The sequence below is a fragment of the Alligator mississippiensis genome, chromosome 1 (genome assembly GCF_030867095.1).
Source record: "Alligator mississippiensis isolate rAllMis1 chromosome 1, rAllMis1, whole genome shotgun sequence".
In the NCBI taxonomy this organism is placed as follows: domain Eukaryota; kingdom Metazoa; phylum Chordata; order Crocodylia; family Alligatoridae; genus Alligator; species Alligator mississippiensis.
Genome location: NC_081824.1, coordinates 119,186,451 through 119,214,345, shown reverse-complemented (window position 1 = coordinate 119,214,345; position 27,895 = coordinate 119,186,451). Strand labels below are relative to the sequence as shown.

Below are 27,895 nucleotides of genomic sequence, written 5' to 3'. Positions count from 1 at the left end.
GACGTTAGCGGCGCTGCTTGAGGCCCACTCTATTAGTCTTGGTGGAACTCCCCGCGTGCCAGCCTAACTGTCCGCGCGTCACGTAATCAGGCGGGAAGTTGGGGGCGGGCCGGGCCGGGCGGAGAGGGGTCGCGCTGTTGGTAAGGGGCTGGGGGTCGCGCGCCCCGCAGCGCCGCTATGACGCGGCTTCGGGCCCGCGCCCCGATGCTGCACCTGCTCCTGCTCGTCGCGCTGCTGCCGCGCCCAGGCCTGGCCGGCTCCGGATCCGCGGGGCGCCCGCCCATAGGTACCGGGGGGCGGCCAAGGCGGGGCGTGCGCGGGCCTGAGCTTTCCTGGAGGGTCGTGCTGAGGGGGAAGCAGCTGCTGCCAAGGGAGTGCAGGGGGGGGGAGAGGAGAGGCCGGGCCCTGAGGAGAGGGGAAAACCGATCCGCGACGGGAGACGAAAACAAAGATGGGGGAAAGAGGAAGGCGAGGCAGCCCAGGCGAGACAGGAGGTCTGCAGGCCTGTTTCCTGGGAGCCACCTTTCTGCCTCGAGAGAGAGGATGAGCTGGGAGGAAAGATGGCAAGGAAAGGCCGAGCGGGGATCTGAACACCCGTCAGGCACGCTTTAATGCATGTTTGCGTATTGTGATGTACGTTACAGCCTCGCTGAAACAAACCATGCTCCACAAAAGAGGTGTATGTGCATTAAGTGTCACTAAAACTGTAAGCTCCTATAAACATGTGGAAATCCAGCGTGTCGGAGCAGACTCAGTTAGTCAAGTGTCACAGCAGGGAGATTGAGGCGCTGCGGCAGCTGTCTGTGTTGCATGTATCAGCATTGCCACGCTGAAAAAATGACAGTGGGGTGCTTTGAAATAAAACCGGTTTGATGAGCTTTAGTTCAAGGCACCCCACTGCCATTTTTTCAGCTTGGGGACTGCTGATGCATGTCACACACAGGTGCTTTTAATTAGCTCTTGACGCCCCTGACCCATGTACTAGTTGCCAACCAAGGTGCATGCGTACGTGGCTGTGAACAATTTAAAATCTTGCCGTGCACAAACTTATTAATGCCTTGCACCTGCCCAGAGAAGAGCTGGACTGTGGCTTCCTGGAGAGGAGCTGGGCGCAGAGTTTTTCCTGCCCAAGAGCACGGGGGCTGGACCTGATGATCTGTAAGGTCCTTTCCAGCCCCTAACAACTGTGAAACTGATTAAACTACCTGGCACCATGTCCCCACACCACATATAAAAATGCCCCCTGCTATTTGGTAAATGCTCATTAAGACAGGCTAACATACATTTTCTTAGTACCTCACAATAGAAGTACTAGATTTAATGCGTGTGAGCTAAAGTGTGTTAATGCACATGTATTCACACCCTTAAATGCTGATGGAAGAAGGTTTGACCCACCTGCAGCCCCTGGGCCTGTTCTTGCCAAGGAAACCAGACGGGTTAAAAAGGAAAGAAAAAAAAAAAGTTGTGAAGTATTGCTGGTAGCAGTGGAAGAGGGTAGGAGAGCAGCCTGGATGGGACCAAACAGTAGTCACAAAGCAGAGAAGAATTGGAATAAGCAGGAGTGAGGGCTTTATTTACTCCCAGAGTCACTGTTTGATTCCAGCAAAAGGGGACTTACTGTACTCCCTATAGGTAGCATTGTTTCAAAGGACTTTGTAGCCACGCTGGAATAAGCCATCAAACCTCATGTTTAAAAAAAAAACAAAAACCTATTTATAAAGAATTTAAAAATTCAGTTGTAGAAAATTAATTTGTAGGTAGAGCTCGTGTGATAATTGTAAACTACAAATTGAACTAGACAAGATGAACATGAGCTTACGTTTAAAAGTGCAGGTAGAATTAGCTGTATTGCTATTGCTCTCATGAAGTAAGCATAAGGTAAACATCGGAGTTTTTTGGTTTTTTTTTTAAATCATGATTAAGTTTAGGAGAATAACAAACCTTATGCCCAGCCTGCTTTATGCCAGCTGAAGCCAAACTTTGAAGTCGGGGGGGGGGGGGGGGGGGGGAATTCTAGTTGTTGAGTACATGTGTGAAAGTGCTAAAATACATAGTCATGAGCACCGTAGAACAACCAGTGAAGAATAATGAAGAGTAAGATTTGATTTGTGCAGTAAATAAGGTGTGGGCATATGCCTCGATGATCATTAAAAATATTGAATACAGTTTAGGTGAACATAATTCTGTTGTGCAGCATAAAGCAGAAATATTGTAGGGGAAAAATGTTACTGAGTGATACCTAACATTTGACACCTTCTCTGACAAGTTGACACTTTTTCTCTTGTGGTTGAAAATTTGCAGACCTTTCTCTTTTTCCAATAATTGTAGTGCTGACTTTGTGCATGTTAAAAAATAAGTAAACCACAGCAACATTTTCAAAGCTTCATATGTCTTTGTGGTTAATAGGTGAATCTTAACCTTATATATGCAATACTCTGAAAAGAGTATGTGGTCTCATTCTTAAGACAAAATGCCCTTCATTTTCCATCGCTAACATAGCACAAAACAAAATGGGCACTTTGTGGCCTACTTATGGCTCATTTAAGTCTTTCACAAGACTTATGTGGCAGCCACATATATTAAAATAACGGTCACAAACTGGCAGAGGGTAGATTCAGGCTAGACATCAGGAGGCGCTACTTCACTGTCAGGGCGGCTAGGATATGGAACCAACTTCCAAGGGAAGTGGTGCTGGCTCCTACCCTGGGGGTCTTTAGGAGGAAGGTAGATGAACACCTTGTCGGGGTCGTTTGACTCCAGTACTCTTTCCTGCCGTGGCAGGAGGTCAGACTTGATCTGCTGAGGTCTGTTCCGACCCTCCAACTATGAAACTATGAAAATTGAAACGATACAGAGAAGATTAGCATAGCCCCCTGTGCAAGGATGACAGAAATGTGTGAAGTGTTCCATATTTTTAAAAAAAGTCTTTCTCCTGTCTATTTTTGGGGGGGAAGGAGGAAGGGGCAGGGGGAAGGAAGCAAACCCTCAAATATGACCTCTTCCAGATTGTATGTTTCCAACATACTTACAAAAGCTATATTAAATATGTTAACTTTGCAAAGTCAAATGATTGAAACCTAGGAAATGCAAAATAAAATGAGCTAAACAACCTTAATTTGACCTCTTTATATATTTGTACCATAATGGCCTTTGGTACACTCATGTGGTGTTTCTTCCTGTGCACACATCAGTAACACTCATCATGTAAGGAAGCTGTTCAGAACTTTGTGTAACCACGTCCTTTTCACTGGATGGCATCTAAATGCTCTGCTGAGTACAGCTTTACTAGTTCTGCCATGGAAGGACCATGAATAATATGACACAAATTGATCTATCCAGACATTTATTGCAAATTTTATTCACAATTCTTGTAAGAATAAGTCTCATTGGTTTAAAGATGGGGAGCTTTAGCTGTAATTTGTGAAGTGTCTTACTTATGTATGCTTTAGTGACTGGATAACCAATTGGAGAAATAGCTTTCTTGTGAAAGTACCTGAGTATTTTATAATATCACTTTATAAGTTAAAAGTAGTACACAGACACTTCCTGACTAAATTCCTAGGAGGAAAATGCATAAATGCTAGCTGTATTTTAGGCAGGCAAGGTTCTTTGAGTAAATGTGATATTTTTTATTAGATCAACCCAGACTTTGGGAAAACCAAGGAAACTGGGATGATGCCTTTGACTGGTGTACTTTTAATTTTGACAATCCACTATCCCATCCTCACTGTCTCTGTACCATTCATTTTGACAGCAAATGAGGCAGGAGTCCTGAAAGCATCTTCATTTCCTACTCAAGCCTGACTCCTTGATCAGGAGTTCTGGATTCAGAGTACAGACTTCTGCCCCTTGAAGTTAAGAAGAAACTGGTGTCAGTAGTATACTGATATTCTGTATATGAACCAGCTGCTAGAGGAATGTGTGACAGGCTTTGATAGATTCACACTTAACTACTTGCTGAATTACAAAAGAATTACAGAGGCAAGGTAGTGGGATAGAAGTGACAGAATTAGAGGCGTACCTGGACACATCTGCACCTTGGGAAGTGTCAGTGGCTGAGCCAGCAATGAAGTGGCTTAGGATTTAGAAAATTCTGCTATTTTTTTACCCTCCCCTACTCGGTCTGGGCACCCAGGAGTGATGCTGCAGTAGTCCTCCCTTAGCCATGCTACTGGAGTCGTCCTGGATTTTACTTCTGACTGTGGAGGGGGGTTTGGTTTACTGTTAGATAATGAAACCAAAGCATGTGCATTTGGCTTGTTTATTCTTTTTCTTGCCATTCAAAACTGACCATGGCATGTGATGTATGTTGAAGCAGTCTCAGAGGTTTAAGAATTTAGGTGTCCAGGCAGTCCAAAAAGAAATTTGGATGTCTTGCTGACCTCCATTTTCCATGGTTCAAGAAATAAGTGGTAAGTTGTATAGGTTAGAAACTTTTTTTTTTTTTTTTTAATTCTAAAGTGTTAATACCCTGTTACTATCTCGCTGAGTATAGAACAGTTGCAGCGTGGGGCTGAGTCTTAATGCCTTAGCATCTCTTCTGTCCCACTACCTTGATGCAGTAGCACTGGTAGGTCGAGTTTGTGTGTCATAATAATCGCAGTTTTCCAGAAGGCCTGTGTTGGTCTTTTATGGTGACATGCTACTAGATTTTACGACTCTAGACACAGCTGCCTCCAGCTGGTAAGTCTGTTGTGGTGGATGGAGGTAGGGATGGTGGGGGCATGGAGGAGACAGATCAATGCCCCCGCAGCGAGGGAGGGATTGGGGCTGGGGCTCAGATTGGGGAGAGGCAGGCATCAGGGGCTATGGGGAATTTTAGCGTGTCTGCAGCCCCCCATAACCCTTGCTCTGCAGCCCACCCTGATCTGGGAGCACACACTCCCCACCCCCCATGCCCTGCTGCAGCTCGTCCGGGAGCTGCAGGAAGGTTGGAGTGGCTCCTGCTGCTGTATGCTGTTTGTCTGGAGGTGGCAGAGCAGCTCCGCCCCACATCCCCCCCCGCCCTGGCTGGGCAAGTGGCGGGAAAGCGTAGCCCCTACTCCCAACACCTTCCACCACCCATCCAGACCACAGCCCAGCCCAGCCCACCTCACACAGATCCTGGGGCACACGCCCACTCCTGTGTCCTCCTGGACCAGCGGCAAGAGCTGCTGGAGGAGCCACCAGACAAGCAGCTCCTGGACCAGCGGTGCACAGCTGTGGAAGCTGCTTCCCCCTCTCCCCCCCCAAGTCCCGCGCCCCTCTGCCCTGGCTGGGCAGCTTGCCCCAGTCCGAATCCCCACCTCTGCTGCTGGGGCATTGATCTGCCGCCCCCCCCCCCCCAACCACAACAGACTTACGAGCTGGAGGCAGCTGTTTTGAGAGTCCTAAAGGAACCAATCCACTATGTGTAACATTGTTCGTATGGGAAAATTGGTTCCAAGTTATGACTGTTTGACTTATGACATGGTTTTCAGGAACCAGTTGTGTCATAAGTTTGAGGACTGCCTGTACAGTCAACGTACATTGTTTTTGTATGTTTTTCTATAAAAATGTGTAGTGACTGAACTAACAGAAGCACATTTTGTAGGCCGCTGCCAAACTCTTCTATGTGCAATTTTTTAAATATATATGTACGAAGCCACATACAAGATTTTGGTCAACAATAAGAAGTTATGTTCTCCTTTTTCTTAATGTATAGGTTAAGTCTAGTGGTTTCAGGTGGGGAGCAATCACCCCTTCTTTGTCCTTGGTTTAGTCAGAAATAATTTTAGGTAAAATCTGCAGTATGAACGACTTGGATTTCACTGGGCATCTGGGATGTTTAGAAATCTGAAAATCAAGCTATTTTTTGATGGATATCACTTGAAAATCCAGCAGTCTGGGAAAGTAGGGCAGCCACAATCCGCTTTAAAACTTAAGTTTTTATTATTGATATGAACATTTTCTAAATCCTAACCATGTGGGAAACAATATAACCATACTCTGGGCTTATCTATGGGCATTGCATCACTCCATTTAAAACCTTTTTTTTAAGCACATTAGACCTAGGCTGAATAGCCTTTCTAGCTTTTAAAAGATAGGATTCTTTTATACTTAAAGGGTGCAGACCTGATCAAAAGTGAACCTCTTCCTGTATATTTGCAGATAACAGCTCCTTTTAAAATATTTTAGACTACCACCACAACATTGCAGTGGTTTAAAGGCATTAATAAAAAAGAAATAGCACCTTTAGATAAACTAGTCTGTTTAGACCAGACCTTAAATGGTTATAAAATCTTAAGATTAGCAGATGTGACCATGTATATAGCAATAATGCTATTCCTACTCAGTTTTCAAAACCTGTGGCAGAGTGTGATCATCATCTACAAGCTTGTCAGTCAGGTGATACCATTCACTGCTGGATTAAAAGAATTCACAATAGTTGTAGCAGAAGAAACTTGTGAGACTTCACTACGTTTGTACAGGCAAAAGTATTTGGGATTTATCTTATTTCTGCTGTAGATGAAATGAACCAAAAAATAGATTACTTTATAAATCCATAAGAAATGATATTTTGCCAGTTTTTGTACTTGATTACAATTGTGTATCAAAATATCAGTTGTGGTGTTGCTTTCTTTTTTAGTGTCTCCACCAACAAATGTTGAAATGGAATCCTTCAACTTCAAGACTTTATTGCGCTGGGATTACTCAAGCATGGTTCCAAATGCTCGTTTTACTGTCGAAATCAAACCCTATCAGTAAGTTTCTGTGCTTCCTGTAGCTTTTTCCTTAGATGGCATATGTGGTGATACTCCAGGATAAATATTTTTATTTCCACGTAACAAAATTGTATGATCCATATGGAGCTCAGTGGAAATTGACATTTTTTATGTTTTCTCTCCCACGCAATATAATATTCTGTCCACAAAAGTTATAGTTGCTTTTCATCTGTTTTACAGATTAGGGTACTATGCGCAAATCAGCAGCTGCGTGAACATTTCGCGTCATCATTGTGACCTCTCTGAGAACATAACCGATCCATTGCTCTCACACTGGGCTAAAGTTAAAGCTCATGTTGGTTCAGAAGAATCCAGTTTTGTTGAATCTAAAGAATTTATTCTGGCTAACCAGGGTAAGTGGTATTGTAAGCCAAAATTATAAATGTAGATAAGTGATTTGAGATTTTTTCACATGAAATTTGTGGTATTTCTGCTAAATCTAAAAAACAAGAGAAATATTTTTTGTGCAGTACTGTTTGCTTGAGAATTTAAAAAATGCTAACTTAAAGAGTCAGGTTAAAGGTGTGCATAACCAGTGAAAGGCTGCAGACAAAGCAGCTTGATGCAGCTGATCGTTGTCCATTGGAAGCCCATGAATTTGAGTCTGACTATAGTTTCTAGTCTGTAGAGCAGGGGTTGGCAGTTATTTTGGCTAGAGGGCCGCTTAGGGAGTTTCAGTGCGTTGTCATGGGTTGGGTCATCACCCTCCCCCTGCCCCCACAACAGCTTACCAAAACTCCCTAAGTGGCCCCTGCACAAGCCAAGCAGTTGGGATGGGACCACAGGCAGATGGGAAACAGCATACAGGAGCAGGACAGGCAGGTAGGGCTAGAGCCAGGGCTGGGATTGGGATTGTGAAGCAGTAACAGCACAGGGCCTGAGGCAGAGTCTCAATCTGCTTCTTACACATCCCTGCAGTAAGTGCCGGTTCCGCAAGTAGGGGCATACAGGCTCTGACCCGGGCCTGTTCCCCTGGCCCTGTGCTGTTCCTGCCCAGTGATCCCGAGGTTTTCATTGAGACCAGCCGGGACCTATGAGGGCAGGGTGCGCAGGTAGGCGAACAGGATGGGACAGGTGGGCAGGGAGCTACATCTGGGAGTGGGATGGGTGAGGCCAGGGATCAGGATTGCAGGACGGTGCCAGCATGGGGCTGAGGCCCAGGGAAGAGTCATGATCTGTTCCCCTCATACCCCTGCCCACAGAATTGGGACAGCACGGACATTCGGGCAGCTGATCGTGGCTCTTCTCCAGCCCCGCCCTGTCACCTCCCTTCAGTCCCAATCTCCGGCCTCGTCTGCCCACCCCGCTCTTGGAAGCAGCTTCCAAGCCGCCCATGGCCACAGCTCGCCTGTCTGGCCGCACACCGTGTCCACATGGGTCCCACCCTCAGTGATGGATGTGGGGTGGACAGGCTGGGGTGCCCGTGCAGTGCAGCGGGCAAACTGCTCTATGCTTAGGCTCTTAGTATAACTTTAGGCCTTCCTGGAACTAAGCAATTAAATTGTACATAATGCCTTGTAAGGCACTGGGAAAAATGAGTGCTGTGATTAGTACAGTGGGATAACCAGGGACAGTAGTTTCCCTAGAAGGAAAGGAACCAAAACCAGAATAGAATTGGAGTACCTTATCTAAAAAAGATAAGGTAATAAACTTGAGTATTGGACAGTTTGAGATGAGAAAATTACAGAAGTAGTGGACAAAGAGACAGTGTGTATTCTGTGTTGCCACCGTTGGGAGACAGGAGCAACCTTGGAATTCTTGCTTTGAGTAACAAGGAATCCAGAAACTAACATCCCACACACCCAGCACAGGATCTGAGGATGGTACCACCTAAGGTCACTGTTGTAACATCTGAAGGAACCGCTTGCCAGGTCGTAGTACAAGGATAATAAGCTTATAATAAGCCGAGGGGTTACTAATAAAGTTCACTTGATACCAAATCAGACGAAGGGCTGTGTCAGTCCTTGGGGGTCTCTGGTAAAAGGAATCCTGGGGCAACAGGCAGCAGGGCTGGGTCTGGCAGCAGCAACCAGAAGAAGTCAGCACTGAGGCTGCCAGAAAATTGAGTCCGGCTGCTGTGCTGCCCCAGCCATGCTGTGCACTTGAGGACGGTGGACCAGCCACACATGCCATGGTGACCTCCCTTCCCCCCCCCCCCCCCCCCCCCCCCCCCCCCCCCGGTACCCATGGCCAAAGGTCCTGCTGCGGGCTGTACAGATTGCCATGGTAGGCTGGATCTTGCCTGCAGGCCATATTTTGCCCACCCTAGTAACAGAAGCCTTGCTGCTCAGGGTTGAGGGCCTGAACACAGCACAGCTTAATTACATATCATTGTTGTCTCAGGCAGAAGGCTTTGAAAGCCTTAAGTGAAGAGCAGCAATATGACAAGATCATGAAGATCAGCAGATAACTCAAGAATTGGTGCTATAAAAATCACGGGTCAGCATCTTTATGGTCCACAAGCCAGATGTGGCCTGTGAAGCAATCTTTTTTGAATGCCTGGAGAAATAGCATTTTTGGATTAAGGGTGGCACAAGCAGTAAGAGAGAATGAAGTGAGACTGTTCAGAGGAACTTGTAATTTCCATGCCTGGTTGAGCACTGAGGATGGAAAGTCAGATAAATGTGGGTTTGGCGATGGCTAAAGAAATATCAGTGAGTCGAAGGATGGACAACAAGGAGAAAATGCTAAAGCTGATGAGAATGTTGATGGACTCATGGTTAAGGATGGTGCTCTATTTAATATCCGTGATCTAAGGGAATGATTTGTAGGAAACGATTGAAACATCGATGACTGGAGTTTAGGGAACAAAATCTGAATTATTGGCATGAGTATGAAAATTGGTTAAACTTGGATGTAGTGATCACAAGGAAACTGCACTTCAAATAGAAGAAAAAATAATAGGTCTGTAGGCTTTAAATTTCAAAGAGCAAACCTTTATAAATTAATACAACTATGTACTAAGATCAGCTGGATTGAGGCACTCACAAACAGAGACTTGAATGCAGAGAGTTCTAGAAATTTCAGCATTTTTAACAGGACAAAAAATCGGGGATCTCTGTTTCAGGGAAGGGACTTGAGACCAACTGGAGAATAAACATTTCATTAAATATAGACGCAATGGGCAAAAAGCCTACAATGAATGGAAAAAGGACTTATCTGGAAGTATCAGAATTTCAGTGTACTTATATTGTAAAATAATTCCAGCTATACTGTGTACCTAATGTTAAATGCTTTGGACTTCTTCAGCATGAATAGTACTGGTGAGATTTAAATTGGTATGAAAAAGTGCCTCTGGCTTTATTTAAATTCCTTTTAACAACTATTAAGGTAACATAATTATATCTGTATTCCAGTGTCCAGCGTTACAGTGCTTTTTTCATGACGAGGAATAAACCCAACTTTTCTGGCTTGTCATTCTTTTAATTTCTGATAAGATTTGTTATTTTTAACTTGTGACCTTTGTTTTACTGTGGTATTGACTTAGTCTGTGCATGATACTAAATGACCTCATCATTTAGTAGGGCTGTGTTTCATGCTCTACCTGGCACTCTGTTTATCTTATTTACAGTAGCAGTTAAAAAAAAGTCAATTTTAAGGCTTCATCTAAGTTGTAAAATAGCATTGGTTTAATTTTAGTTGCTTTTAAACTAATACAAATCCACATGTAGATATTTGTTTTGGTTTAAAAGTGATTTATTATGTACTAGTTTATACCTAATAATGTGAGCTCAAATGAAAAAGCTACTAGAAAATCATAAGGATATCTAAACTCATAGATAGGGCCTAGTTTTGCCCTGCTGTGTATCCAATTTTAAGTCTGTGCATTTAACATTTAATCATTTAGACTGTTTTGCCATTTTTCAATCCTTGTTTTTGGCTGTAAGCTGCTCAGCAGACCTTTCTGTCTTGTTTTCTCGTTGTTGTTGGCCGATTTTTCTAGATTTTACATATCCAGAAACCTAGAATCCAGTGCTTCCAAAACTTTTTTTTTTCCTCAGCATGACCCAATTTATGACTCCATTTCCTCAGCATGGCCCCTCACTCCCAACTCACAGCCCTCCCACAACCCCAGGTGCCCCTCACTCCCCACCCACAGTCCCCTGACCCTGGGGGTGTTCCTCATGCCCAGGCCCTCAGCCCCTACCTCCCCCCACCCCACCCCACCAGCGCCTGAGCCCCAGCTGCCACCCACATGCAGCAGCAGCTGCTGAGGCCAGAGCACCAAGCCCAGCTCCCCATCTTGCTGTGCCCTGTTACCTCCCCCATGGGCAGCACAGTCAGAGCAGAGCCTGTGGTGGGTGGGTGCGGGGAGGATGCAGGTTGCCCGCTGTAAGCTTGGGGCTCCCAGCCCTGTTGCCCTTCCCCTGGGCCTCTGCAACCCAGTGGGCAGGACCTGGTATGGGAGAGAGCATGTGCCATGACCTCACTCGCTGACGTTGCAAGTCCATTTGGGGTTGCGACCCACAGTTTGTGAACTGCTAGTATGTTTCATTCTCGATATTACTGCTGTTACATTAACAAGATTCGTCCCACACCGCCTTTCTTCAACGTTCCTGTTATTGGATTGCTTCTTAAAATTCTGGCATGTCTTTTGAAAGTTTCTCAAAACTTGTTCTGTACATGAGTTTTTGTTTTTTTTTCATATCTCATTCTGTATCAAAATTTTCAGACTAATAAGAGGCACAATTGTGTTTCAGGTAAAATAGGTACACCTACACTGACTGTTTTAACTCAGGGCAATGAACTGAAGGTTGATATCTTCCACCCTGCCTGTCTACCTGAGAATCTTCTTGACTCTTGTGAGGAAGTTGACTATCTAGTGTATTTTTGGGACCATGAAAATCAGGTACTTTTTAGATTATATATTTGAATAGGGCAGCACATTTTATACAGGAGATCTGTTAACAAATAATCTTTATTTTTATTTTAACTTTAAGTTATATCCACCACAATTGAACCTGGATTTCGAGAAATTATTAAGAATTACATTTGGAAGCTGAAGCCGTGATATTTTAATGTAGAGGCCTAATCCATTCTCTGTGAATGTTCATGGCATGCAGTCCATTTATTTCTGTAGAAGCTTTTTTGTGTGTCCCCATTTAGTCACCTAATCTATCAAGGTTTTCACTTAGTATTCCTTGTTGTGCTGAGTACCATGGTTGAAATAGTGGGAGTACTTGTATCCTCCTTATTCAGTAAAATAGTTCGTTGTTCTGTCCTTTGTACTTAATTTACATTTTTCAAGTATTGCTTTTAAGTTTTTTTTAAATTTTAAAAACACCCCCCAAAATGTGTTTTCTTGCAGACTAAAGAACTTAAGACAGACTTGGAATCATGTGAGGAGCATAAATGCAGTATAAGCTTTTTAGTTCCTTCTTCAGGTTTAACCTACTGTGTCTCAGCTAAAGTTAATTCATGGTGTGAAATGCGTGGCGACCGGTCAAATGAAACTTGTGTTCATGTTCCTTTGAAACTGCAACTAGGTAAAAAACTTTTTTTTTTTTTAATAACCTGATCTGCTATGTCCAAAAAAGTTGATGCAATGGATGTTGTAACACTTTATAACATTTGTGACCAGCTTTGTGGTTTTCTACTTGATTGGTACCATAATGTTTTGGTTATGTTGGATAATTAACAAATAACAAAGGTACCAGTAGGCAAGTTCTATAGTTCCAGAAGCTTCATACCGGTCTTCCTACAAGTGATTTACTTGACCAAGTAAAACATGCAGAGTTGAGGAATAATAAACATGAAAAATTAGAGCAAGCGTATATATTTTCTTGAGAAGAATAAGTAACCTTCTTGTTTCATGTTAAATATAATATTGTGGCATGGCACTGGGCACGTTTACCACTTTAAAAGAGCCAGGCTTACTGCGGAGCCCTGACAGGTGAGGCCAATGCAGCTAAAGAGTCAGCAGACTCCAAGGCTGACAGCTAGGGTGGATTAGGAGATGCCTCACATGACTGATGAAGGGGCAGCTGACTGGCAGGAGCCTGGGCTGAGACAGGGCATGAGTTCAAGCTGGGAGGATGGCTGCAACACCAGAGGAGCTGAGGGAGCATCACTTACCAGGAAGAAGACACCAGCTCCTGAGGACCATCTGTACCACCAGAGGATAGGATAGGAACTATTAGGGAGGTAAAGGTTCCTAGGGACCCAGAGTGGGGTCCACATCCTTGCAAGGGGCTGAGCGGTGCCTGTGAGAAGAGCTAGACCAGTCCAGAGGGAAAGAAGGCTGCATACCTAGAGCCCCAGGAGAAGGCAGGCCTGCCCTGGGAGAGAGGGGCAGAGGTAACTAGGGCCTAGAAAGAGGCTAGGCCAGCTCAGTGAAAGGTCACAGGCTGGGAGAGGGGAAGAACCAGACCAGTGCAAAGAGCAGGGCAAAGTTATCAGGCCACAGAGATTGACTAAGTGGGACCACAGAGCTAAGGCCAGACCATGTGAGATTGGGTACAAAGCCAAAGCGTACCTGAACAGCAGGGGTGGATATGATCCAGAAAAAGAGGTACCTCAAGGGGGCCCAGGAGGCAGGACCCAGGATGGGAGAGGGCTAATGGCCAATGTTACTGGCGTTGAGGACCTTGACTGGCCTGGGCCTATCTGGGCCTAAAGGGTGAAATAGACCACTGCAGAGGTAGCCAGAGCTGCAGAGAGCCTAACACCTCAACTGGCCTGGTAACAGGGCCAAGGCCTCAGGGAGGCAGAAAGTCCCGATGGAGTGGGACTACTACGGAGAAGTAGGGACCAGGGCCATCATAGCTTGTGGCAGTCGTCCACGGAGCATTGGTAGTGGATGGGGTCTGGATAAGGGTTGGGGCCAGGAAAACTGTGACATGGAGTCAGGGCCAGAGGGCTTGATAACACCAGCCCAGGAGAGGGCCACAAGGTGGCCCCCAAGGGAGGCCCACAAGGAAAGATAGTAAGACCAGATAGGCCTGATGATGGCCCTGGGTAAGACCAAAAACGCACCCTACTAAAGTTGGTTGACATGGTGGGACTGCCTGTTGCAGGGCAGCCCCCAGTAAATGCCCCGCTTATGTCACTCCAGTGAAAGGTGAGGGTGGGGTGCTGGAAAACCTCAGCCCCCACTGCCTTGTGGGTTACCCCATGGAAGGGGAAGGCTAGGGGAGCTCACCCTTTCAGAAAAGTGAGAGGCAGAAAGGAAGAGCATCTGGGCCATGGGGTCCAGCTGCCCTGGTAGGGATGTGAAGAGGCCTAAGCAGAACAGAGCCAGGTCTGGATGAAATGGAGAAGGCCTGAGCAAGCTGGAGCCAGGTCTGTGAGGGGGAGAAGGCCTGAGCAAACCAGAACCTGGTCTATGTAAGGTGAGATAGGCCTGAGCAAGCCAGAGGTAGGTTTAGGTGATACTGAGGGTCTGAGCAGCCCTGAGTCAGGTTTGAGGATGATTGAGAAGGTCTAGATAGGAGTGAGCCAGATCTGAATGTAGCTGAGGACAAAGCTGAGGGGCCTGAGTAGGGTCTTGAGTTGAGTTAATAGGCCCAAGATGAGTTGAGAGGCCAGAGTTAAGGAGAACAGCCTAGCTGAGGACTGAGTTATAAGGTGGCCCAGTAGGAGCACAAACCAGATGTGAATAGAGTAAACCAGATATGACAGTAGAGTGAACTAGATATGATGACTGAGTACAGCCCAGCATAGGCATGAGTCGAGCTGTATCCCAGCTGGGGGCAGTAATCAGATGTGATAGCTGAATACGTTCCAGTTAGAGGGATGAGCTAGAAGGTGACCCAGCTGTGGGCATGAACCAGATGTGACAAACTGTATGCCATATGTGAGGCATGGGACATGGTGTACTGGAGGTGAGGAGCCATGTGTTTGGCTCATAAGGCCACAAAGAGTAGTCGGTACAATTACAATCAGGGCAGCCTCCCACAGTGTATATATTTACAGGAACAACAAGGCATGGTGGGCGAGTATGGGGTGAACTGTTCTGAGAACAGGATGGGAACAGAATCTTTTTTTTGGGTGCCCTGACACCACCCTGTCACAACTATGTACATATAGTGCTGAGAGTTTAAGGGTGGTGAGGGGTGGGTTTTTGTTTGGTTGGTTTTTTTTGGGGGGGGGGGGGGGAGTTGGTGCTGTTAGAGTGGTGTTGTAGGCATGATGCCTCTGGAATTATGAAAGGTAAGGATTTTTGTTAATATTTGTTAATATATGTAATATTACATAGATGTGCGGTGTAATTCTTGCTCTCTATGTTGGTGAAGCCTCAGCTGGCATGCTGTGTCCAGTTTTAATATCACACTTTATATGAAGATGTAAACAAATCAGTGTCTCAAGGAGAGAAACAAGAACAGGTGCTTTAGGATTTTTAGATTATAAAAGAGAGTACAGAGGAAATAGGTTGTTAGAAATTATGATTATTTGTTCTCTGGGTCCCTCCAGTGAAACGGAAGTATTTTAGTTGTATTTGCAGCAGGAAGAAGGGCACATGGACAAGTTACCATGAAACTAAACTAAAGCAGGAAGAGCTTGTATGTAGATTTATTTGCTATAAAGGTTGTGAGTCATTTCTATTTTAATATTATCTAGATGTTACAGAAATGTGTTGATTAACAACAAACTTTGTTCTTACTTTCAAAATTAGCAAATATTGTAATTGGGGCTGCCACTGTCCTTGCTTTTGGACTAATTTTGGCATCATACCATGTTTACAACCAGCTAAAGAAGAAAAATATTAAACTTCCCAAGTCTCTGGTAAGTTCTCATTACTGTTCAATAATAATAGTATTTCATTTATTAAAATCCAACAAACTCAGTCTTATAATCAGTATATTATTTGAAACTCCTAAGAAGCAGCATTTAGGAGAGGAATAAACAGAGCAGCATACAATAGAACTAAAACGTTAACTCAAGTATGCTTAATTTCTATACAGGCTATGTTAAGTAACTCTTCTTTCTTATATGGATCCTTTAAACTTCTGGGTCTTGTCTATTGTCTCATCTTCCATGATCTTATATATATACTTAGGATTTATAAGCATTTGTAAGGATTTACTCTATTTCTTTCAACAGTAGGCTTCACCTTTTTAACTGAGTTGACTCCCAGTCGATTGTTTTCAAGAATTTAGCAGTCCAGGTGCTTGTTCACAGATATGTTCCAATGTTAATGCACTGGTCGTACGTAGATCCTAATGGGAGACTCAGGCTGTGTACACATGTTCAGATGATCTGGGGGGAATTCTCCCAGGTCTGTTTCCTGGTAGAAGAACTTAGACTCCTGTACGGATATTCAAATGCTGAGCCCTGGAAGAGCAGAGAGCTTACAGTGCTGACACTGAACAGCCAAGGGGCTCTTGTGCATATATCTCAGTGTTCTCTGCAAGTGCCCTCAGTCAGTCTGAAGCCAGGTAGAGTAAGGCATAGGGCAGCCCTGATTTGCTGACCCAAACTGTTTAGTGTCAGCCTGCCTCTTCTGCAGCACAATGTGAAGGGATTGTGAAGTGGATGTGTTCTGCTCCCTGCTTGACTGGAGCAGTAGAGTCCAGTCCAAGCAACACACTGTCTCTTGGGTGGGGGGGGTGTGGGGGGCACCAAACATCCTGAGATGCTGGAGGACTATACTTCAGCTTCTCCCACAAGGGAAACTGTACAGACATTTGCTTGCCCAGGAGAAAGACTTAGTCTGGAGAAGAGAATGACGGGGGATTTGATAAATCGTCAAATACCTGAAGGACAGCTACAGAGACAAGGGTGATAATCCTGTCCCCTGTGGCCACAGAATCATCTAAGAACAATGTCCTCAAACTGCTGCCAGGAAAATTAGGGTGGAGATTAGGAGGAACTTTCGGACTGTGAGGTGGTCAAGCATTGGAACAGGCTACCTAGAGAACTTGTGGAATCTCCATCCCTCTAATATTTTTATATAGGTTAGGCAGACACTTAGCTGGAATAGTTTATTCAGGCCTGGATTATATGAGCCCATGAGGTGCCTTTAAAACCCTACTTTCCTAGGATCCTATGACCCACACATGAATCTCTTCAGTCTTTTAGCTTTCAGGTGATTTGCAAGAAGCAAGGTATCCTTGATATGAAGGAAACTGTTATTGCTTCAGATAGCTTAGATTTTATTTGAGATGTATTTCTGGTCCCTAGGTGTTGGAACTTGTACATAGCTTTCATCTACAAGACTGAAGAATCTTATCTGGAGGTAATGAAGCAGAAGTTGATAGCCCTGGTGTAGACAAGAGTCAAGATAGTTTTAGTACCTACATTTTCATATCTTGTCAATTTCAACATCCCATAGTCTTACCATTGGCCCCAGGCACAACTTTTCAGTCATGTTTAGGTCTTGTACCCACTCATGGTGCAGCCCTCAATTCTAAATTAAGCTGCCTTTAAGGAAGTTGTTGGTTAAAAGTTCAGTAAATTCTCATTCATAGACAGACTGTTTGAAAATTTAGCTAAGTGGAAAAGATTATGTATATAATATCATTGCTCTCAGTTATTTTCTTCCAGCTCACAAGTCTGACATGCTGGCATTCCTATTGGAATAACGTGTCAGTCAGATCAATGAAATTACACACCCATCATGAACACAATCCTAAATTTTAATTTTTCCCTCACACTATTGTAGCAAGATTCTTAATTTCTGTTCAAGATTTATCCTCCTGTAATGAAGTCTTTCCATCCATGAGACCTTAATTTAACCATTTCTGGTATCCTGCTCCCTTCTGTGTTCTCCCCAGCTGCCCACCAAAAATAAAATTCCTTTGTTTCCTGTTCCATTTAGCAGCTGAGCGGTATGGTAGAATCTTTGTCCAGGAGCTTGGGGGGAGCTGTGTGATGTCAAGTCTCACTCTATCTGCTGTCTTCTGTAAGGACAAGGTCTTACTGAAACCACATCCAGTTCGTTCAAAGGTTTCTGCCTCCTTAAATCAGATTATCTATCAGCTGGTATTTTTTCATAAACTGCATACCTACGAGGGTGAGGCGCCAAATTCTGTCAAGGGTCAAGAGACCTGCATAGTTCAGAAGTTTCTACAAGTGCCCTTTCATTCTTTGTATGTATGCATGCAACAGTTTATTTTGGCTTGGAGAAACTCCTAATTGGATTTCAGTGTGTGTTTGATCAGTCAAGCAACAATACTCAGCACCATAAATTATTCTAAAAGAGTTATCTTTAGCCTTCTTGAGGAATGTTTCTGTTGTCAACACGTATAGGACAAAGATATGGTTTTCTCTCAGTACATTTACACAGTTTTAAGCAGTTGAGGAAATATCCAAGGATAACACAAGGATTGGCAAAGTATTTTCAGTCTGTTTAGAAGCCTTTACTCTGCTGAAAAATTGCCCCGAAAACATGTGCATACACACTCCAAGGAAGTTACTTAGTGAAATGGTAGTATTAGGATGTGCTCTTCATATATTTCACAATCTTTCCTCAGTTCCTTCTACTTTAAAGACCCTCAAGATACTGGTAATAAAGGAGATGAGACGCATATCCCAACTGCCTCTTCTTTACATCCTCAGTTGGATGTATGAATAACATGGAGCTGTGTACACACTCAACAAATATAGCTAACCAAGTTTCCAATTCAAGGGTATGTGACAGTGGAATATGTGCATGTCTGCACGCGTGCACAACACGGGAAAAATATAGTTATTGTAAGGTAGTATTTTAATTCTCATACTATTAGTCTGAGTTGTAAGAAAAGTTCAATTGCTAGAAGGCTTGGTAGAAAGGCTGAGAGGGCGTTGTATGGCTGTAAAAGACATAAAATATGGTTGTTGTTAAATTACAAGGAACCTTTAGCACTTAGCTATAAGAAATCTCCTCGCTGGTGCCAGGAAATGTCTACTGTGGGAATTTTTTCTTCCTCTTTAACTTCCTTGTTTTGTAAAAAGACGAATAGGTGTGTGTCTGTTTCAATTCTAGCTTTGTTCAGAGCAAAGAGCAGCACAAAGGCTAAAGATACCTTCCTAACTTGGAGACTTAGGTCGTGTGTAGACAAAACTAGAGACATGCATGCACAACACTTTTTAAAGCGGGCCAAATGCTTTTGCACCGCTTTAATGGTTCGGTATTTGTACGCCTCAGCAGCGTATTGCGCATTACTTCCAGCTGCTGTAGGAAATTCAGCAGTGTAATGTGCCTTAAATTACTTGGGGCACAGTAAACTAAAACTCTTTTGAAGAGTTTTAGTTTGCTGCCCCTCCAGCTGCAGAGTGAAGCACCGGGCTCTGTGCAGCACCACAGCTCTGAAAGAAACCCTGCAGGCAGCCTGGCAGCAGCCCAGGAAGGCAAGCTCTGTCCAAGAAAAGCAGTGAGCCTTTATTTATTTTAATTCCCCCCCCCCCCCCCCCCCCCCCAGCAGCTCACCCTCCCCTCCCTGCTGGAGAGGCAGGTAAGTCAGCGGGGTGCGTGACAGTGGAATATGTGTATGTCTGCATGCGTGCACAACACAGGAAAAATATAGTTTATTGTAAGGTTAAATGACCCCTAAATCAAAGCGGTGTTTTTTAAAACCCACCGCTTCAATTTAGGGCCTCCATTTCATCTACATGCGCCTTTAGAATCCCAATAAGGGAAAATCTGTAAATGTATCTTTTCTTCATTTACCTTTGAACTGGTATTGAGTAGTAAAAACTGTTATAGGTGCAAATGTTTTAGCAACAATAGAATTTTATCTCCTTTTCGTTAATAGCTTTACACAATTTCATTTAAATTTCAATTCTTGTGGTTTCATATTATATTTACAATGTGAATTCTGTCCCCTCGCAACAAATTTTAAGGATACGTTTGAGTTGGATTTTATCTGCACAAAATGGCAGGGTCAAATAGGTTTAATATTAAAAGTCCAGTATTTTGTATCCTAACCCTCTCATACCTCTTTTTCTCTTCTCTGTAACTTCCAAGCAGTAGCTACTTGTCCATTAACTTTCAGGTTACCTTTTGTTTATATACCTGTGCAGAAAAGGGACCCTAAATCATCTTTTGCTCACTGTGTTACATGAAGTTTAAAGTATCTGGAGAGATGGATGCTTGAAAGGCTGAGCTCTTGGTAGCTTAAAATTGTTACTTTTATATCTTCAATAATTATAAATCCAAGCACATAAATTGATCCCAAGGCACCTTGTATCTTTTTCAGCAAGTTACACTACTTCTCCTCTCCCCCCTGCAAAGCCCTAATAACAACTTGTAATGAGGGAAGAAAACTTTTTTGAGGTTCTTGATATGTAGTTCTGGATTTGATACTTTTTTGTTATCTTACGTAAAAGGCTTATAGGCCAGTCAGTGTCATGGCCATAGGTGACATAACCTCTACTGGAATCTGTTTGCAAACTCTAACTTGAATTCTGGTGTCCTGGAATTTTAAAATTATATTATCACTTTATATTTTTTGTATTTACTCCTGACTCTTTTTGACTGTTAGAGACTGAAAGTAGTAAACTGCTAATTTATATACAAATAAAAACGTTTGTCTTTACTTTTTTAGGTTGCTGTGGTAAGAAACCTGAACTCGCGCCACACCTTAGAAATTAAACAAGATACAAAGTATATCTCTGTCATAACCTCATCATCAGCCAAGACGCCAGTATGTGATAAGGTAACTGCGATAGAACAAGAAACTGGGACTTCTAGCCCCAAGGACAGCTGTGAAGAAGCATGCTCTGTCAATTCCCAGGAAACATCAAGCACAACAGAAGAGGGGAGCATTCAAGAAAGCACTTCGCAGTTATCTCCGAATACTGAACAGAGTTCTGATGTAAAAGATAATTATTTTACTTCTAATAGTAGCCAAATGGAATTGCATGAGGAGCTCTCTTCAAACTCCAAGCCTCCCACCACTGAAGTTCAAAACTCAGTGAACCAAATCACATTTTCTGGCTATGACAAACCTCATGTGCCCTTAGATGTGCTCGTAGATGTTGGGGAGCAGGAATCTATGATTGAATATAGACACTAACTGCAAGGTTGACTGTAACATTTAGCCACGAGTTCGGAAGAACAGCATTACTGAGGACTACACAATGTCACTTATAATCCTTGTATTGACATCTAGAAGTTTTGCAAACTTCACTGCATGTGGGCTTTCCAGTATATGGAAATCAGAATCCTGAAAATTAAGTGGGAATCATAATAGAGATTGATGCTAATGTAGCTGACAGCATAACAAGTAGGTCTAGTAACCTGTCAATTTTCAGAAGTGTGTATATAACACAGTTATATTGTCTGCTATAGAAATCAGTGCTTTGTTAATGGTAGTGTACAAGTAAGGAATTTTCATACGCATAAAGGCTTTGTGGATAAAAGGCAAGTCATTTTTTGCCGTCCTGGCCCTTTATACACATCTTCCTTCTCAAACATTTAGCAACAATGGGAATCTTTTAGTCCCTTCGTCATTACTATTTTGGAGATCAGCTTTCCTCTTTTATAGAACAATTGTCATATCAAAGAACTTTCCAGCACGTTCTATCTTTGCTAAATCTTTTTACATTTAAGAATCATTTATGTACTATATATTGATTTTGGAATGTGACTAGATGACCTAGACCAGAATTGATGGTATCCTCTCTGGAACAACAACAATCTTTGTAAGCCGGCATTAATCGAAACAATGCAAACCACTTCATAGTTTCATAGTAGCTAGGGTCAGGAGGGACCTGAACAGATCATCTAGCCTGACCCCCTGCCACAGGCAGGAATGAATGCTGGGTTCACAAGACCCCAGACAGGTGATTGTCCAACCTCCTCTTGAATTTGCCCAAGGTAGGGGCGAGGACCACTTCTCTGGGAAGTTGGTTCCAGATTTTGGCCACCCTGACTGTAAAATATTGCCTTCTGATCTCTAACCTAAACCTATTCTCCATCAGCTTATTTGTTCCTCGTCACCCCAGGTGGTGCTGGGGAGAAAAGGGCTCTACCTATTTGCTGTTGATTTGCCCTGATGAGTTTGTAGGCAGCCACCAGGTCCCCCCTGAGCCTCCTCTTGCTGAGGCTGAACAGGTTCAGGTCCCTCAGTCTTTCCGCGTAGGGCCTGTCCTGCTGCCCTCTCACCAAGCGGGTGGCCCTCCTTTGAACCCTCTCCGTGCTGGCCACATCCCTTTTGAAGTGCGGCGCCCAGTACTGGACGTAGTACTCCAACTGCGGCCTGACCATGTTGCATAGAGGGGGAACATCACCTCCCTGGACCGGCTTGAGATGCACCTTTGGATGCATGACAAGGTATGGCTGGCCTTGCTGGCTGCGGTCTGGCATTGGCGGCTCATGTTCATCTTGGAGTCAACAATGTTTCCAGGATCCCTTTCTGCCTCCGTGCTTTCAAGAGGGGAACTCCCCAGCCTGTATGTATGCTGTGGATTCCTTCTCCCAAGGTGCAGCACCCTGCATTTATCTACATTGAACCCCATCCTAGTCTCATCTGCCCACATTTGTAGTCTGTCTAAATCTAGTTGCAGCCTCCCTCTCCCTTCAAGTGTGTCCATCTCGCCCCACATCTTGGTGTCATCAGCAAACTTGGACAGTGTGCTTTCTACCCCCTTGTCCAAGTCGCTGATGAAGATGTTAAACAGTGCAGGCCTGAGGACCGAGCCCTGGGGTACCCCACTGCTCACATCTCGCCAGGTTGAGTACAACCCGTCCACCACTATTCTCTGGGTGTGCCCCATCAGCCAGTTTTTTACCCATCCAACTGTGCAGGCATCAATGCTACAGTCGCTTAATTTATTGATGAGGATGGGGTGAGAGACTGTGTCAAAAGGCTTCTTAAAGTCTAGAAAGACTATGTCCACAGTGACACCGTCATCCAAGGATTTAGTTACTTGGTCATAAAAGGCAATGAGGTTGGTCAGGCAGACCTGCCTTTGATGGACCCTTGCTGATTGCCTCTGAGCATGATCTCCCCTGCAGGCCTCCCCACGGATGTGTTTCTTGATGATTCTCTCCAAGATCTTCCTGAGCACTTCCTTAAAAAGCATGTACTGTAAATATTAACATTTTTGTTGAAACAGCTATCTTTTATGTTTACAGGTTTATTAATTTGTTTTGTGTATAGATCCTATATTGTGCAATTCACATGTTACCCTTGGGGAAAGTGGTATGTTAGCATGCTGAATAATGATCAGGAAACGGTTACTGTTGACTAGCTGTTTTTCCTCAAAGGAATGTAATTTACATAAATTAATGGAACTCTTAGCAATCTTTTTTGCCAGATTGAAAATATTTACCATTCTTTTTCAACCATTAGGACAATAAGATATTTTTGGTAATTTGCTGTAGTTACTTAATTTGATCACTTGATGGCGTTCTGGATTCTAAAGTTTAAAGCCATCAAAATTAAAATAGATTTAGATTTTTTTTCTCTGTTCTATTAAAAGGCTTCTGAGGCCAGCTGATCAGTTTTAAATAGTGTGTCACTGGACAAAATTTGAAGATGAGATGCCTTCTTTGTAGGAAGTATTTAAAATCTCAGTGAAGTTAGAAACCTTCATTCAGGAAAGTCAGAATACTATGCAGGTAGATAATGCATACATAGTTCAGAGCCTCTTTGGTTTAAATAGAGAATGCACTTTTTATGTGTATTGTAAGTGGCTCCCCACTGAATAGAATGGAATGTCACAGTGATTTGCTCATGATCCATGTTGGATTGCTGTATTTTGTATTTGGTATAAGGAGTGTTTCTGGGTTTTGGGATTTTTTTTCCTAAATATGAATAGCAATAATCAAATCTTGATTTCTAAAAGTTTAGATCACTGTGGTCAGGTCTGAGAGCTGTCCACTTCTTGACCAGAGAACTGAAGTTTGACAGACAGGGTTTTGCTCAGCTTTTTAATCTCTTTTTAGAAAAAAAGTTCTTGATGCTAAGCATTAATTTGCGGAGTCAGGGCTTCTAAGTGAGGGCTGGGGTGGCACAGGTACTAGGGTGTGCAGTTGACAGCTCTGTCATAGCTTGGCCACACTAGCAGCGGCAATGGTGTCCTGTGGCTGTACATCACATGTCATTCCGCCACTGCACCGCAAGTTGGGGCAGCCCAGGCTCCCCCACCCAGAGGCATAGCAGCACAGCTCCATGCCTGGGGCAGCACCAGCTGTCATAGTACCACATGCAGCAGCAATTAGCTGCTAGTATGGTCATAGCTATGCCCTTCTACAAAGGTAGCACCTGAGGGTGCTGCCCTCATTGACACCTTGTCATTGCTGCTGTTGCACTACACTCTTCTGTCCCCTGGGATGAGGAAGAAGAAGCTGGAGGGAGAGGAAGCCCAGAGACCCCAGCTGCAACCAGAGCAGTGGGAGCCCAGGGGCTGCAGTTTAACCCCTAGGCCAGGTATAGAAATTACCAGTATAAGTGGTCAGAAACTGTTCTACACCTGTAATGGAACAGGAGTTTGGTGCACACAGGGTGATTTTTAAAAATGACAGAACCTGATCTAAAATTTGCTGTTTCCCTTCCCCACTTCTCCTTCCCCAAGGCAAGTGTGTGTATGTGTTGTTCACTATGAATCTAAACTATGCCACTTATAGAAAACTACATAACCTAGAAGGGGGCATAGGCCATGTATTGGGAGTGCGGGGGGCAAAAGCCATGCATGGGAGGGGGTGTACATGCCCCCATATATTTCAGTTCCCACAGTGGGGCTGCAGTGGGGCTTGACCAGCTCTGGGCAGGTGCCAGGGCCCAGTGAGCAGGACTCGGCACAGGAAGAAGTGCTGCACCGCCATGGTTGCCAAGGTGAGGCATCTCCTGCCCACTTGGCAGCATCAGGGAGCACAACCTCCCACACCAAGTCCTGCTCACTGGGCTGCGGAGGCAGTGCCTGGTCTAGCCTGACTGCAGGCCCACATCTTGCTGTGGTCACAGAAATCTGGGGAGCATGTGTCCCCTCCCCAATGTATTGCTTATGCTCCCCTACCTGTGTCACAGCCCCACGTCACTGCCATGCCTTACCATGACAGCATGGCACTCCCTCCCACACCAGGTCCTGCCCACTGGGCTGCGGAGGTAGTGCCTGGTTTAGTCTAACTGCAGGCCAACATGCCACTGTGGGCACAGAAATCTGGGGGAGCATCCCCCCCCCCCCCAATGCATTACTTATGCTTCCCCACCAGTTGGGACTGAGGGGCACCAGCAGAGCTGGAGGGGCAGTGGGTCGAGAGTGAGGTACAATGGCATATCAGGGCTATACAGCACCACAGAGTGGTGGGGGGAGATGACAACCGCAGCTGGACCCACATCCTAGTGAGTGAAGGGGGCAAGGGGAGCTCTGATTTTTCCATGATAAAAAAAAAAACCCAAATCAAATGCCAAAATATAGGTATTTAGGATTTATTTAATTATAATGATTGAGGTGCTGGCGGGTTTCCAAATTGCTTTAAAATTGTAAATACAGTAAAAGCTGCATTATCCAGCACCTTACAAGCTGGCATACTCTATTAACCAGCATGCTGGCTTGTAAGGTAAAAGCAAAACCAGAAGTGCCCACCGTGGTACTTCCAGTTTTGCCAAGCCCCCATGGCCTGGGACAAAGCAGCCTGCGCAGGGCCTGCCTCCCTGTCCCTCAGCACCCACGGGAGGGATGGCGACACACCAGATGCAGCAGGAGAGGTAGCAGCCCGAACAGGTAAAGACGCCTGTTCAGGCCTCTCGGGTAATATATAGATACAATATAGAAAAACGGCTTTGGAGAAAATCAGAGAATTTGGATTTTTAAACAGAAAACCAGGATCCCCGGTAATCATACAGTTTGCTCTGTCTAAATTCCAGCTATTCTTTGCCACAATGAGAAAGTCTTAGAAGCAATATGCTTGATCTGTTGTTTCAGTATCACACCTGGAAATACTGATTTCTATAATTTCTCTGTAAAATAAGATCCTTTACAGGCTTTGGTGTCTTCTGGGGTTGAATGCAGTAAACTGAGTTCATAAGGTTATATTTCCATTCTGGAAAGCTGCCTCTAGATTTGATTTTGCTGTTACCTAGAAAAGAAATGGTTGTTCTTTGCATGTGAAAACTAGTTATGAAACTCCTTAAATGTCTATCAGACTGCTTTTCCCATTCCAGCGCTGCTTTTCCATTCGTCCTTTTACATTCCAGATCTTTTAAAAGCCATGCTGATCTGTGTGGCTGAGAGAGGTTGTCTTTATGCTAGTGGGTGTTTTGGCAGTAATCATGTGATCAGTGTAATCACTATGGGGAAAGTGCTATTTTGTTTGGAAGATAATGTCCCCTATACTAGAGAGAAAAGCACTGTTCTCTTGTAATGTCATAAAATTACAAATATAAATTCTTTGTATTTTTGTATTGTTGGTTTATGTGTAGTGTAAGAAGATAAGAAAAAACTTTGTGACAGTTGCACAGAGGAAGAAAATTAGTTGTCCTCTCTAAACTTTATATTTTTATTTCAGAAAAACCCTGAAGTATTGTAACTGATGAGCATATTTTGCATTTAATTTCCTAGTGAAATTATCATTGGAACTGAGAGTTTGCACAGCTAAGGTTTGTAGATATTCAGGTTGCTTAAGAACCCAGTAGGTTTTTATAAATTAAAAAAACAACCCTTTTTTATGCTGCACTTAGGCATGAAAACCTTCATCTAAACAACAAGCTTTTACTTGTATTTGAAAGTGGGACAGTAGATTGGAAGTTCTATATTAGCTCTTAACAGTTACCTTTCTTGTGCGATTCTGAATAGCATGGTAAGAGAGAGACTTTGAAGCATGCAATGTGTATTTTCAGTGTCTTTTTAAGAATGAATTTTAATTCATTTAAATCTTACCAAATCGTTTGGAACACAGAAATGCTTCTGTATCCCTATACACTTGTACATCCCTTTTCACCAAAGTATTTGAGGTTATCTGTACCACTATCTGGGGAGGGACCCTTACATGCACAAGTTTAATATTTTATTATTAGACACAATAGTATAAGATCTACAGATGTAAGATGCCAATTATTTGGTCCTGCATGGTTTGGAAGTCTCTGTGTTTACAGTTATTTTAGTTGTTGGCAGCTCTGTATTTGTGCCACTTCTAACTTCTAAAGGCTGTTCCTCCTTGAAAGAAATATTCTGTGCTTGTTGTATCAAGAATTCTCTTATTACCTGTAATTGAACACTTTCTCCGAAACTGTTTGTTCAGCCTGTCAGTGACCTGTTTCTAGTTAAATGAGCACAAAACATTCTTTAAATTGTGCTTTCTTTGTGTAAGTGATTATTCAAGCTGATTGTTGTGAAAATTGCTCTGCAGTCTGGCTTGATAAAGAACTTGCATGCGAGAACTTTTTCCGTAAGTTGATTTGACAATTACTCATACTCCAGCTGTGTCATGTAACTTTAATGTGATAAGTAGTAGGCAACCATCGATCCTCTGGATCATGGCGTACATACAAGAGATCTAATCAGGTGCCTGATGAATCCGCCTGTACGGAGTCCTGCGACCATCACACCAACACCTTTAACGTGTACACCTAGCAAGAACGGAGATGTTGAGGCTGCCCGAGACCTACCATCCCCCCTGAGACAGAATCTGGAGGCCAGATCAAGTCCAATGCCTTGACGGCTGTAGCTTCTGCTAGAGATCAGCAAACGCCTCAGTGACAGCGTATTTCTGTCAAGGCGACATCCCTTAGCCTTTCTCCAACCAGAGGACTCCCAAGGCACTAGGGGCTAGGGTTTTGAGGTACCTTATATTTGCCTTACTCTGGAGGTTGCAACACTGTGGTATTTTATAAGGGCTACCCCACCACGAGTAACCCTACCATAATGTTACCAGGTCTTTAGATGCATTATATGATCATACTCAGGACCAAATGTGATATGTAAATGTTGATAATTAGGGCAGTATCTGTTGTTTGCTAACTGCAGTGTGTTTTCAAGAAGAAATATTTTTATATAGTACTCCACAATAAAACCAAAATATAAAGATTGTTTCTACAGAAATTTTTTTTTAGATAAAACAAAATATAGATTTCATAGAATTGTATTTCTTCAGAAATGCTAACCATAAAGTTAAACTTTCAGATGTTAAACTAACTATGAAACAGTTATTAATGGATAATTATTATCTTCTAGATATCTAGGCACTTTAGTTTTGGCTACGTAAATAACATAACCAAATATCATTTGTAAATCGTGTAAAGTGTTTGTGTTTTTTTTCAATTTTGAATAAAAAAAATTCAGATAAA

General features: G+C 43.6%; 1 protein-coding gene and 1 non-coding gene across 2 annotated transcripts; both read left to right on the top strand.

Annotated features, from left to right (window-relative positions):
• On the top strand, positions 1-27,895 carry IFNGR1 (interferon gamma receptor 1). The gene is made up of 7 exons (XM_006269424.4): positions 1-286; positions 6,608-6,722; positions 6,924-7,096; positions 11,444-11,592; positions 12,052-12,229; positions 15,358-15,467; positions 20,210-27,895. Exons 1-7 carry the CDS (start codon positions 178-180, stop codon positions 20,678-20,680), a joined length of 1,305 nt encoding a protein of 434 aa, XP_006269486.3. The 5' UTR covers positions 1-177; the 3' UTR covers positions 20,681-27,895.
• LOC132248018 (U6 spliceosomal RNA) lies at positions 2,811-2,916 on the top strand. Its single transcript, XR_009459375.1, has one exon. It is a non-coding gene; the product is annotated as a U6 spliceosomal RNA (small nuclear RNA).

Excerpts from the sequence above, each read along its gene's own strand:
- IFNGR1 (XM_006269424.4), top strand. The coding sequence starts at position 178 with ATGACGCGGCTTCGGGCCCGCGCCCCGATGCTGCACCTGCTCCTGCTC. Across the intron at positions 7,097-11,443 it reads ATTTATTCTGGCTAACCAGG|GTAAAATAGGTACACCTACA; the intron begins GTAAGTGGTATT and ends ATTGTGTTTCAG. Across the intron at positions 11,593-12,051 it reads TTTGGGACCATGAAAATCAG|ACTAAAGAACTTAAGACAGA; the intron begins GTACTTTTTAGA and ends GTTTTCTTGCAG.